The 14,009-nt window shown below is 41.8% G+C and overlaps 1 protein-coding gene across 1 annotated transcript; it reads right to left on the reverse strand.

The window, feature by feature from the left end:
- Positions 1 to 6,649: 6,649 nt before the first annotated feature.
- Positions 6,650 to 12,212, reverse strand: slc2a3a (solute carrier family 2 member 3a). The gene is made up of 10 exons (XM_073463682.1): positions 12,179 to 12,212; positions 11,696 to 11,928; positions 11,448 to 11,608; positions 9,682 to 9,922; positions 9,366 to 9,528; positions 8,054 to 8,241; positions 7,831 to 7,935; positions 7,641 to 7,739; positions 7,156 to 7,359; positions 6,650 to 6,967 (listed from the first exon to the last, which is right to left on the reverse strand). Exons 1-10 carry the CDS (start codon positions 12,210 to 12,212, stop codon positions 6,650 to 6,652), a joined length of 1,746 nt encoding a protein of 581 aa, XP_073319783.1.
- Between the last annotated feature and the right edge of the window lie 1,797 nt (positions 12,213 to 14,009).

The raw sequence follows: 14,009 nt of genomic DNA on the forward strand, positions 1-14,009 counted from the left end.
AAATCGGTTCAATCTCTTGTAAAGATCTTTGCTGAGTGACAGAGAGACCGCAGGATGGATCACGATGAGGTAAGGTGATTTTATATGTGATATATGTGATCGGACCCGAGCACAGACATTAATAATAACTATATAAAAACAGCAGTCTGTTCGCTGATGGTCTCTTTTGCTGTTACAGGTCGTTTATAGTCATCAGAGGAATCAGAGACTGTTTCATAAACACTTAAAAGTTCCTCTTAGTCACTTTAAAGCAAAATTATTATTGATCCGATTACTCAATTAAACATGGAATAATTGGTAGAACTCAGTTACTATAATAATCAATGGCTTCAACTCTAATAACGACTACTGACTTCCAGCAACCCTCAGTTATCGGTGTTCAGGCAGCAATGGATAACGTACTGTAATTCATAAGAGAAAAAGGCATTGGGATATAAATGTATTAATTAAGGAACATATTAGTGTATGGGCGCGCTCCCTGTCTGTCGTACCACCTAGATCGTCACCAAAGATGTCCTGGAAAAGTCCTGGAAAATGATCTCTTGGATTAGGCTAATGTCTACATTTTTTAACAGGTAATTTAACTGTATCCGAATACATTTAAATTTAAAGTAACCCTCCCAATCCTGCTTATAAGACTTTAAAGAAACTTCCTCCAGAGCCACAAACGACAATTTAAAACTGTGTTGTTCTGACAAATGGTGGAAGGCCCCTTTAAAGAGCTCTGAGTTTCAGAGTCGTTAGGGCCAACGATGTAAACATCTTGGCCAGAGAAGACAGATGTAAACAGAGGAGGTGGCCTAAGACATTACTTATCACCCACCTACAATGCAGGACTGAGTTCCCTCCCCAGACAGCTTAACAACCGTTCACACCTGTGCTCACCTAGCCCTAGCAACCCACACGAAGGCCGGTTGGGTTAATGACCTACACGTGTCCTTAACGACTCCCACACAGGGTTTAAAACCCTGCGACTCCCCTCCAGTTAGTTAGAGCTGAAGAAGAGTACTTTATAATCACTCACATTGTGGTTGCTCTTCAATTTGTTGAATTCAAACACAAATGCACCAAAATTCAGAGAAAAATAAACTCTTAATACAGTCACACCATGTCTCGTTACATGATGAATATTTTATTCAACAACTTTATGTCTGGTATGTACAGTACAAACACAAGTGAAACAGAAACAGTCGGGGGCGATCGCTGAGAAATGTTATAAAAGCCCGAAGCTACAATGTCTTCTGTCAGGTTCCCTTCCATCAACATCACAGAAACCAAAGTTAATCACCCAGAAGTCATTAACAGTGTCACGTGACTCCCTAGACACGCTGTAAATATTACGTGATGGATCTTAATCACCGCCTGCCAGTCGTGTACAATAATACGTCACCTGTTGAATGTGTGTCATTAAGTGAATGAGGGAGTGATTTCATCTCACATACAGAAGCTGTGGGAAGCATTCTCGTCACAACATTTAAATAACAGTCTGTGAATGCGTGAGGTGCAGAGAGGCACAAATAGCAGACTTACAGTACATGGTACTCAGACATACAGCACAGTCAGCACATTTATATACACAATTATAACACACAGATCAGGACCAAACAAACGATAAGATCACAGCAGCTAAAGCATGTTGATGACACTTTTTTTCCATTACATGATTAATTTCAGAGCCAGTTTTTTTATACAGTAGTTTGGGAATGCCATTACAGCCAAGGAGTGTTTAGAAAAAGCCTGCAGAGAAGGACAACAACGGTGGCCAAAAACCTGACAAAACTACTATCAACAGCTCTGAGAGTAATCTGAATAGGCACACAGATAAAAGCCCATGGCTGCCACTGAGTGATGAGAAATACATGAGATGAAAATATAAGACAGGAGAAAGTTGTGTTAGTCAGCGATTGACTCGTGTTCACCCACAGAAGGAGCAAAATGTACAAAGAGAAACAGGTTTTTAACATAATGAACGTGTACACCGCAAAGGGAAAATAATCCCAACACACGCATGACCGTGCAAGTCAACATATAAATAGTACTCTTTTAAAAAATACATATTTACAAATAAATACTTATACTACTCTCCTAGTTTGTACAGTAAGTGGTGGGTTGTGAGCTCGTACATGTGCATAAAGTGGATGGCGATGGTTGGGAGCAGTGTGCACCTGGGTCCACATATTTGTTTAAAAATCCTTTCACATACTTTTGTGATACATTGAATGCATCTGTCTTTTAGAGGGTAGCCACACCAAACCAGTTTGTTTGGAGTCCGGAGATATTTACTTGAAGAAACTATCCAAGTTTGTTGTTGTTTCTATTGAACAAGGCTGCCAGTGAGTGGACACAGCCCAGTCGCCAGAATAAATTGTTGGCTCTTAACATTTGTGTAAACCACAGAGACATTAAATTTGTACCTGTTAGCATTCCTACAACATGTGCAACATCACATTCAGATTACATGTATATGAGCTAATTCTCACTTCAGGATTGTGATTGTGGGAATTTTTCTGGCGTGCCAGCTGGGGGATTATGGTGGCGCGCCAGCTAGGAGAGATAGATGGCGTTTCAACACTTGTAAGTGTGAAACCACTGGATATTTTCAAGGAGACGGCGGGACATTTTCCAAAACCAGATATATTTGTCAAGACATGCCAGGCAAGCCCAAACGTGATCTCTTCCTAACCATAACCAAGACGTTTTTGTGCCTAAACCTAACCAGACCATAAGCTTCAACATAGTTTCAACATATCCGTGGTTTAAAGGAAAATCCTGCATATTGCCAACATTTATTCTGGCAACTGAGTTGGTGTGTAAATTTTATTTGCAATCCCTGATTCACTTGTAAATGGGCAGTTTTGCTTACAAATAAATCATATTAGTTTTTCCACAACGGTTTGAACCAGAGAAAACAAATTGCTGATGTGACTGCACCTTAAACTGAAACTTTTAACCTTGTTCTGGATGCGGCACACCAAAAACAAATCCCCTCCTGGACAACGGTGACATTTTGGCTTTCTTTACATTGTTATTAAACCTAATTCTCAACCTGTGTCTTCACTTTTACCTCTGAGACACCTTCAGTTCACCTCAGCACTCAGAGATAATGAAAAGCAACAAGCATGAATGTTAGAGGTATTTGAAATTGTGATATCACAAAAGGCATACCCATCTGGGCAAGCTGAGTAATAGAAAGCATTTTAAATCCATATTCGACTCAGGTTTGGTCAAGTTCAGTGTTAGTACCATATTAAAGGAGCAGTGTAGGTGTAGAAGCGGGACCCTGCAGGAGAGGTTGAATACAACACTGAACACTACCATGAGAGGATGCACCACACACCTCCCCCAGTGCAAACACAGCACGTCACAATCATCCACAAATACAGCAATACACAACAAAGCCATGACTTCGACCATAATCAGTCCCCTCACTGTAAGAAATATTCATCTTAACAAGCCGTTCAACATCAAATCACGAGTCATACAGGCTTATATTTCTTAAATCAAGTGAAAAATGTCAGCAGAGGGACATATTTTCATGCTTTCAAATCAGTGTATAGATCAGTATTTTATAACAAGGCAGGTATCACTCAAATCAAACGTTACACTTCAGTGTAAATCACTTGAAACACTTGTCAAGATAAATATTTTTTCAATGTGTATTCAAAAATAAATAATACATAAATAAATATGTTCCCGAAGTGCAGTATGAATTACTGTAGTTGAGAAAGTTATTTTCATTTCACAACAGTAATTCACAGTCACTACAGAGTATAGAAAATATACTTTGTGTCATACACTTATACACCAAAGATGCCGTACAATGGTGGCGATACATTAATCTGTAAAGGCTGACGATGCTACACATGGCTGACTCTTCAGACAAAGCACCACAGCGTAGACAGCGTCTGGACCCAACAAATAAAGCCAGAAACACACTGAAAACGGTATGACTTTGAGCTCCGACAGACAACATGTATGGCGGAAACACTGTTCATTTATAACCTAATGGTAGACTTCTTTAATGTTGGAAAATAGAGATTGCTAAAAGTTGCAGTCCTCCATTACAGCTCAATTTTAAATTTAATTTTAAACTCTTAACAAAGTTGTGGTCATTGTGTTTTGGCTTTAATTGTCACGATTGTTACAAAGGATTTTTAAAGTGTTTGAACACATTCCCAATGCCCGATCTCAACGTGTCATCTTAGCTTAGTTTTACTCCAAAGTGCTTACAAATAAGTAAATCTGTTAATTTTGACTTGAAGGCAGATTGTAGTTTTAGTTCTTAAACATTTTCCGAGACTCAGTTTGGAGTTGGTTCAAATGAAAGACCAGAGGACTACAGGTTTTGGAGCACAAGATAGTTGCTAGCCAAGTTAGCTAACATAGCCAAAAGACAAAGTTAAGAGGCAAAGAGAAAAGTTGCCTTAAATAGGCTAAATAATAAAAAAATCTGTGATTGTTTTTTCTTTCATTCGAGACAACTTCCTAGCTAGCTCAGCTAGGTATAGGATAGGCTCGTCTGCAAATCGCCTAACTGGCTAACTGGCATAAATAAGCATTTAGTTGATTTTTAGTGGTGTTTTTTTAAGGTTAAAAGAAACTAAAACTTCAATCTGTTAAATTCAAGGTTCTTATATGCATCAACAGATCAGTCTTATGTTAATGTCACGCTGCCAGTCATAGAATAAAAAGTGTCTATTTTCCATTTTTGAATAATGTTGATTTAACATATAAAACTCACAGATTCCAAATAATTTCCTCAGATTATCAGAGTAGTCTACATAAGTCAATAGTCACAGTCATTTCTCCCTTTGTGAAAATATGAAATCATAAAAAAAAAATTAATTAACCACTTTAGATACTCTTATCAAATGACAGCAACTCTTCAGAGACAGTTGGCCTTCCACTAAAATGTTGTTTACCCGTTGTTTCTTCAGTATTAGCACTTCCCTTTAGTCGCCTCTTTTCATTATCAGCTCCTATTTCTTGATTGCACATTTTATACAACTCTACTCTAATAACAGCCTGCCAGATTTACGCATTTGCTCAGGTAGCCTAAATATAGTTTTTTAATTATTATTCAGTTAATTTGACATAAAGCGCTGTTGTGCTCAATGACTTCTATACCGGCAATTGTGGCTCTAATGCTTCGCTTCGCTGTGTAACTGGTTCACAAAGTGCATCTAAATAGAGCAACGAATGAGATTTACAGTGTTTCACTCTCAGTCAATTCAAGGTCTCTGGTGTAGGTTTACTCCACCAGAGCAGCTCACTACAGACTCATTTAACTTCATTACCCCGGGGCTAGTTTGGAAAGCATTATGATTCTAAATTTACTTTAGTGTATTATAATTATATACTTTATACAAAAATTAACTTCTAAGGTAATAAATACTCTTTATCTTCAACAAAAAAATATACATTGCACGTTACCCTACTGTGATCTACATGTGTAAAACAATTCAGCCAACATGTTTTTATCCACAGGCCGCAGGTCCTAAAAATCATCAGCCACAGTCATGATGTTACTAGCTATTGTTTGTCTGAACAAAAGATCCTCCAATAAAGCAATAATCCACAAGATTTAACAACAAGCTGATATCTATTTTCCCCTATTTGCCCATAAATATATCAGAAGAGAAAATCAACCAATAACAAGTTCATGAACCTTCGGGGCAAGACCAATAACAAGTGATTTCCACAGAGGATGCCACTAATTTAAATAAAGTTTAATAAACTTGTGGATTACAGCTTCACACCGCCTTCAGAATGAATCAACACAGCATGACCTGTGGCTTCTGCTAATCTCTCGCCCTGAATTTAACAACCAGGAGAAACACATCTGAGGTCGCATGTGTTCACAAGGTGGCAATTAAAGTTCACTACTTTGGCATTTTGCTAAAAAGCTCTCTGGTTTCGTCAGCTCATATTCGACAGCTGAAGGCAGAGCTTCAGTTTTTAAAAATCCCTTCTTCGACCTGTGATCTGAGAACACTTCTGAAAACAAGACAGGAAATAAGAGATAAAACATAAATTAATATTACAAGATGAAACTACAGCTATGAAGTTATATTGCACTAAAATATCCACTATGACAGGAATACGTGAAAAAATATTTGCATCGTCGCTCGATCCATGTCACCTCGTTCTCACCACATGGACCCGACCTCTCTAACACGTGTGGAAACACCTGCACAAAGGCTGTGCCACTGTCAACACACTCTGCTTCTTAGTCTGCACTGATGGACGTTTTATCTGTTAGTATTTCCATGAACACAACCTGTGTTTGCTGCTGTGTCATCCTCACTCGACACTCTTGAGAAAGACTCACCCTTTTAATGAGTGGAGCTTAATTCCTAGGAATGTACGGTAGATTCGACCTGTGGTTTTGTACAGTGACCGCTTCCCTTTCACAGTTTAGGAAGGGAGGATTTAAAAGAAGGAATTGTAGAAAATGTTACCGTGACAGCAGAAAGCATGACCTTTTAAAGGTCAGAGCCTACAAATTGATAATGCAGTTGTTTTCTATTATAAAATTATATTGTTTATATTGTTCCGAGGTTTGATAATTAACTACAATTTACAGCATATTTCAAATCTCTGTGATTCTTCCTTCATTTATAACCCCCGTCAACCATTAAAACTGGATCTACACACTCTCCTGCACTGTGGAGTTTGATTTATCGTCAAGTGGCGTGCTTTCAGCTGCAGGAGGCGGAGCTGCTGCCGGCGCCTCCACCAGCGGGACCTTCTCCTTCACCGGTGAGGCGGGAAGCGTCGTGGCGGCGCTGGCCGTGGCAGGAGGGTCCTCAACAGATGAGGAGGTGGGAGGCGGGCCGCTGCCGAAGCTGCGGGCGATCTCGTCGAAGGTCTTGCCCCTCGTCTCTGGGACTTTGAGGAAGGTGAAGATGAAGAAGAGGATGAGGAACAAGGTGAAGATGAGGAAGACCCAAGGCCCGCACAACTCCTGAAGAGACGAGAGAGGGGAGTCAGAACTTTGTAGAGATTATTGGTTTGTATAAACAGATAAGTGAATATTATCTGTAAGAATGTCAACATGCAAGGAAACAGAAAATAGAGGAAGAAAACAAAAGATTCAAAAGAAAATCAAACCAAAAAACAGGAGAAAAACAGGAGTCCAAACTCAGTCCAAACCTCTAGCTTGGGGAAGCTCATTCCAACCAGGAAGTTGGCCGTCCAGTTGCAGCAGCCGGCCACAGCCATGGCCGCCGGGCGGGGCCCCTGGGAGAACAGCTCGGCCACAATAAACCATGGGATTGGACCGGGGCCCAACTCAAACATAGCCACAAACAGCATGACAGCAGTGATGGCCACGTAGCTCATACCGGTCATAGTTTTCTGCTCAGAAAGAGAGAAAAAGGAAGAAGAGACATCAGAAAATGATATATGTTACATAATCACTGATTGACATCTGTATTATCTCATGATAAGTGGGAGAACTGTGGGTGAATACATAACTCTTAACTGCCACCTTGTGGCCAAAAGAAAAAACTGCAATGTAGCTGAAGCAGCAGAGACAATATCCTATTACAGAATGAACTGTATTCGTATATATCTTATGTTTAACATCAAGGCTGGCTGGTGAGAGAGTGGTGGTCAGGTGATAGCACCGAACTGACCAGCAGGAGGGAGACGGTCATGAGCAGAGCGCTGACGGCCATTCCACCCAATCCCAGGAGGTGCAGAGTCCTTCGTCCGGCCTTCTCCACCAGGAAGAGCTGGAGGACAGACACAGGAGGCAGTGATGTGCTGCTGAACGCACACAAACACATGCAGGAGAAACAGGAGAAACACGCTGACGACACTCACAGAAACAACAGTGAAGATGACGTTGACGATTCCGGCTCCGATGGTGGCGTAGATGGGCTTCTTGACACCCGCTGACTCAAAGATACCTGTCGAGTAGTAGAACACCTGAGGAGGAAACAACACATGTTTTATTATTATATTGTTATATTGTTATTTTCTTTGACCACCATCTGGAATCAAGTTAATATCTGTCTCAGGTTTATATAAATTCTGGCTGACTCACGGCGTTGATCCCTGACAGCTGCTGGGAGAGCTGCAGCATGACGGCGATGAGGAGGGGCTGTCGGTACGACGCCGAGCGGAACAGCTCGAGGATCGTCACTTTCTTCTCCATGGCCATCTTGGCGCTCTCCTCCTTCATCTCCTGCAGGTCTTTACTCACATCCTCGCTGCCACGCAGACGCACCAGCGCTGTCGGCAGAACACAAACACAAACGGGTCTTTGTTTTTGTTCTGGCACACGGACATAAAGGCAGAGAAAAAATACAAAAATGTTCTCTGCTAACAGGTTGGTGATGCTGAGTCAGTGCGCTGACACTCCAATAACTTTTCCCTCATTTCTTCACAGCTCTGCACTGGATACGACCCAATAACAGAATAAAAATGCCCCCTAAAAAGCCAATAAAGTGGTATCTGAAGATCCCAAACTGTGGCTCCCTCCAGTGGTGGTATCAGAGAGGACCATGTGGTCGACATCCATACAAGCTGCTAACATCCACCCCCCCTGACACTATATCTACACACCTATTTATCTTCACCGGGAAGGGCAGAGAAACCGCTGTGAACACCTCACAGTCACAGAAAACTATGATGCAGCTCTAACTGCGATTGTTTGCGACGAGAGGTGTGAAGGAGAAGTGGGTCAGCGCCTCGGAGTCGACCCTGACAGGCTACATGTGGAACAGATGCCAAAACCTTCTGCCAGCTCAAGGACTCTTCTCTCCAGGCTGCAACGTCATCCTGACTCACCTCAGCTCACCCCTGTGTATCTCTAACTACACTGACTGATCTTTCTCTCATGTTTTTTTCTGACATTCATCAGCTTGTTTCCTCTCATCTGATATTTCTCTCCTACCCACCAGATGATACAAAACGCATTATCTGTCTGATTTAAGGGCTGCTGTCTCAACTACAAAGAGTAGGGTGAACTGTTTAGCTGTAATACGATATTGTTTTTTAACCAGCTGGCCGCCTTAGCGTTTCCTGTTTCATAAGGGACAAGGAGCTTAAATTAAGCACCACCCTCACAGTGTTTGTTGGTCCCGTGTGCCGCAGCACATACCAGTTATTATATTAAGCAGCGGTTAAAACACTTCCTGCATTCTGGTTTCTGAGTTTTTTTATGCACCAATTTGTGAATTTCTGCATCAATTTATGGTGGAAATATCTTCGTTTAGGTCAAGGAAAATATGAAAAAACAGAATATAATGCAGTCAGGCTCTCAGGGAAGTGGTTCGTCTCTGCACATAATATTCAGGAGGACCTGGGCTACAGACTACGCCCCCTGAAAACTACACCTGTGTATCAGTGCCTACCTTTGCGTGCCTGCTCCTCCTGTTTAAGGTTGATGAGAAGGAAGCGAGGGCTCTCAGGACAGAAGGGCAGCAGGATGCACTGCAGGACAGCAGGAGCCACGGTGAGGGCCAGCAGCAGGGGCCACAGCTTGGCTGAGCCCAGCAGAAACTCCAGACCGAAGATCTAAACACCAAGGACCACAAGAGCTGGGTTAGAGTTACCAAAAAACATATTAGAGTCTGAACTTCTTCTTCTGTGAAATACGAGGTGCTGATCTCAACATTTCTGTCTTATAAAATTATAAATCAGTAGTTTGTTATAAAGCCTCCTGCTGACCTGAGCGATCAGGATGCCCACCACCACACCGAGCTGGTGAAGCGTGCCGAAGGCTCCTCGGAGGGGAGTGGGCGACACCTCGCCAACATACATGGGAGTCAGGCCGGTAAAGAGACCGCAGAACAGGCCGATGACCAGACGACCGGCGATCACCATCTCATAAGAGGAGCAGATGGTGGCGAAGCCCATGAGGAGGCCGCCGATCACCGCCAGGCTGTTCACCAGGAACATGGAACGACGCCTGAGGAGAGGAGGGAGGGTGATGAATTTTTTATGTAGTTTATGAGATAAGCTTCAGCATTGTTTATTTTAATGAGGGCAGAGGAGGATCAGCTGAAAGATTTGTGGTTGAAGAAGATAAAAATTGACAACCTCATTGATTAGCTGAGAAATTACGATACGCGTGTCAGGACTGATTGACCTACGTGACTGTAGCTGAAGGTCAGGAGCTCTCCTGTCTAATCCCTTCATTGACACATGAGGGTCAGTCCAGTTTTACACTGCAAACGTGTGTGTCAAGATAAGGATAACAGGAAATCTATGTTCCCTTTTGTTTCTATCAGCTGAATGTTTGACTTTTGGATTTTATGAGCTGCATATTTTTATAGGATTACTTCTACATTTTGGATATCAGCTTATTTGCTCTATTTTTGAGAAATCTGATGAGAACAACACTACCAATCTCAAGTCTGTATGAAGCGCTGACATGTACAAAAATGGACAACACGACATCTCCCCAATAGTGATGCCAAAACATCTCCAGCGCTCTCTGGTGGCTGGCTGATGTAAAGGTCATAAAACCTGCCAAAAACTAAAAACTGTCCAAAAAAATGGTTTCTGTCATTTCAGGTTGTTTTTATCATGCTGATGTATTTTCAAGTGCTCATTTTTATTAATTATTTATTTGATGCTATAATATTATATAGCGCAAGGGGATATTGATGCAGACGTGTCATCCATCTTTACGATACGGTACGATACGATACGATACGATACGATACGATACGATACGATACGATACGGTACGATACAGTAGGATACAGTATGATACGGTACTGTACAGTACGGTACGATACGGTATGGTATGGTACGATACGATACGGTACGGTACGATACGGTACGGTATGATACGATGCGGTACAGTACGGTACGGCATGATATGAAGCGCTACGATACGGTACGATGTACCTTATTTTTCCCTGTGGGGAAATTTGTTTCAGACTCAAATGCCGTGCACATTCAGCTTCCTCCATTGTGATATGGAGCTAGAGCAGGAGGTGATTAGTTTAGCTTAGCTAAGCTTACAAAGGCTGGAAGCTCCAAGCTCCAGCTTTGTACCTTGTGCACAGACTGACACGCATGTCACGCACACAACGCAACATCAAATTTATTTTCAATCTGAATTCTTTGACAACTTCATACCATTTTTAGTGGAAAAAAGCCCAGCAGAATGATGAAAACAAACTTGAAAGAGAAAATGGCAAATGGAGGAAAGAAGGAAGAACTCTGGGGAACATTAGAGCCGAGCTGTGGGCTCAAGACAGACACGCTTCATCTCCTCCATTAGAGGTAATGGCTTGTGACAGTTCAGCTGAACCACACAGGAAACACACAGAGACATTAAAGGAAAAACAACACAAGTCTGAAAAAAATCTCCAGATAGACGCTTCTACAGTAAATATGTGTAACATGACACGAACAGGGTTAGCTTCTCATTAAAGACGACAACAGTAAACACCTCAGCTGAGCTTTGATTTAGTTTCTACCTGCCAAATCGGTTGGCCATGACTCCCACGCTGAAGGAGCCCACCATGCCGCCCACACTGAAGATGGCGACGGCGACGCTCCACACAATGGTACAGACGCCCGGGCTGATCGACTCGCCATAGCGCTCGACCCAGGTGTCGTTGAAGAAGGATCGTAGTTTCTGAAGGTAACGGGACGAACGTTATTGGTATTGGTCAGTAAAAGGAATAGTTTCGGCTGATATTCTTATTTCTTGATCATCACCAACCTGCTCAGGAGCGTTGATGACTCCTGTGTTGTAACCAAACTGCAGAGAGCCGATGACAGCGGTGCCCAGAGAGAACAGGAGGTAACCTGTCACCTGCTTTTCCTGCTGTGAAAGAGAAGGAAGAAGAAGAAGAAGAATGGAAAAGCAAAACAGAAAATGGAGATGGATGGAAATAAAAGGAGAGAGAGAGAGACAGTAAATATGAGATCTGAGCTCATAATCAGATTTTGATGCTGATGCCAGACGGATCACAAACAGTAATTTCAGGTGAACTCATGCTCAGACTTGTGCACCCACACAAGATGACTCATCACACTCAAACGAGTGTTTTCTATAAATAAAGAGTCAAGTATAACACTGAAAAACAGGAAAAAAATGATTTAAAAACCTAGAAATAAACCTTCACGTTAAGTTTCAGCTCGTTCAAGCGTCTCTGTTTTTCTTTCTCGAACACAATCAGTTAATGCAGATTAAATTCAATACTGAAGCCGTCTTCTGGCTCTGAGTCAGCCCCCATAATGCCCCTGTGTTCATCTCTGTAATGAAATCATGTGTATCATGCAGGAGCAGATGTCACAACATCCAAGCCTCCAAAAGATGAATGTGTTATAAAAGAGCTGATCAGAGGAGGGTCATCGAAGAGTCCTGCTGGGTTTTTACTTGTTATCTTTAACCATCAGGGAAGAACGTGAGATGAAGAGTGTTCAAAGCACTTTTTAAAATAGTTTTGGAATAAAACTTTAAGAACCGTGAATGTGTTGAAACTCTACTTTCATGCTACAGTTTTTGATCTTATGTTATGTGAATGCTAAACCATTTGGTTAGGGTTAGGATGATATGATGTTTTGATGTAAAATAGCCGTTCTTTAAGCCACAAAGACAGCTGGAAAATGTCCCGACGGTCACCAAAATGACCTAGTTTCGTCGGTATCTAACAGCTATCTTTCGTTTGGCGGCCATCTTACCTTGGTGTCACAACACCACCATCCCCTCCTCCATATCCGTGGTTTGTAGAAATGTACAATGCCAATTTATTCTTGAATCTGGGCTAAAACTTCAGGTTAAAGTTCATTTAAGGTGATTAGGACACATTTCTTTGTCAGAAATGCTTTTCAATGCTTCACCCATCCACACACTGCTGGGATCAAGGAGACTCATCTCAAGTGATATATGTGTGCTGAGGAGGAGGAGGAGGAGGGGAGCAACTAGAGGTCAGTGAAGGTCGAACTTCATTAAAAAAAACGTCTGGATTGATCCCTCACATGAAACACCGGGTAGGTCACGCTGGGTGACGGCAGTAGAAAGTAGGCCAGCGTGTCTTTGTTTCTGCTGAGGTCTGTGATAATAAAGAGACTCGGTGCTGACGGAGGCAGAACGAGCCGCTGCTGTTATTTGAGACAGTATGGAGACCTGAACGAGGCCTCAGGTGATCCACCGCCCTTGGCGCAACAATATCAGAGCGAGGTCGGACAATATTAGCATGGACTGCACTTCTCGGGATTCAGTTTTGGCCAGGTGGGTGTCGGCTACTCGGGACCAATCAAGATGAAGACGGGTGAGAAGCATGAATGAAAAAATGATATGAAGGTCAAACTGGAGTTATTATATACCGGAGGAATCAGGAGGATTTCTTCTTAAAGCTGAAGGTCTCAACAAGCAAACATCCACTCTGTCCTCCACCTGCACCTCCCTTTTCTTCTTCTTCTTCTTCTTCTTCTTTTTATTTTTTTATCCTTTCCAGCTCCCAAAGTTAATGAGATCTGCTCTTTGGCCAAACAGCCACTGTTTTGCTCTTTCTCTCTGTTTCCATACGTTCCCTGAGGACTTGTGTGACATTTACGAGCGGTCAATAATCCGGTGAGCCGACAGACTGAAAGCCTCTGCGTCTCTCTGGGTGTGTCTGCAAAATGGACTGGCTGGAGGTATTTGTCTGCTCTTGTTGTGTATCTCAGGATCTAAAATGGACACCGGATTCAAAGTTTTATATATGTTTTCTCAGATGAATTGAAAAGATTTGTTAAAAAACAGACATTTTAGAAAGACTTCAAAACATTACCACCTTCCTGATCGTCACCAGTGTGCCTTGATTTAAGGCGTGGCTGTTTTACACAACATTGTTTTACTTTTATTCTTTGTTTTACACATACATCAATGATATTTATGATTTTTACAGATATGGTTGGATGTTTATTCCCTTTTATACCGACACTAAGGATGCTGTCTTGTATATTTAAATCTTTTCCTATCCCAGTATTATATTACTGTTATCATCATTATCTTTTATTTTATTCTTTTAAAAACAGTGTATATAAAT

The sequence above is a fragment of the Pagrus major genome, chromosome 3 (assembly GCF_040436345.1).
Source record: "Pagrus major chromosome 3, Pma_NU_1.0".
In the NCBI taxonomy this organism is placed as follows: domain Eukaryota; kingdom Metazoa; phylum Chordata; class Actinopteri; order Spariformes; family Sparidae; genus Pagrus; species Pagrus major.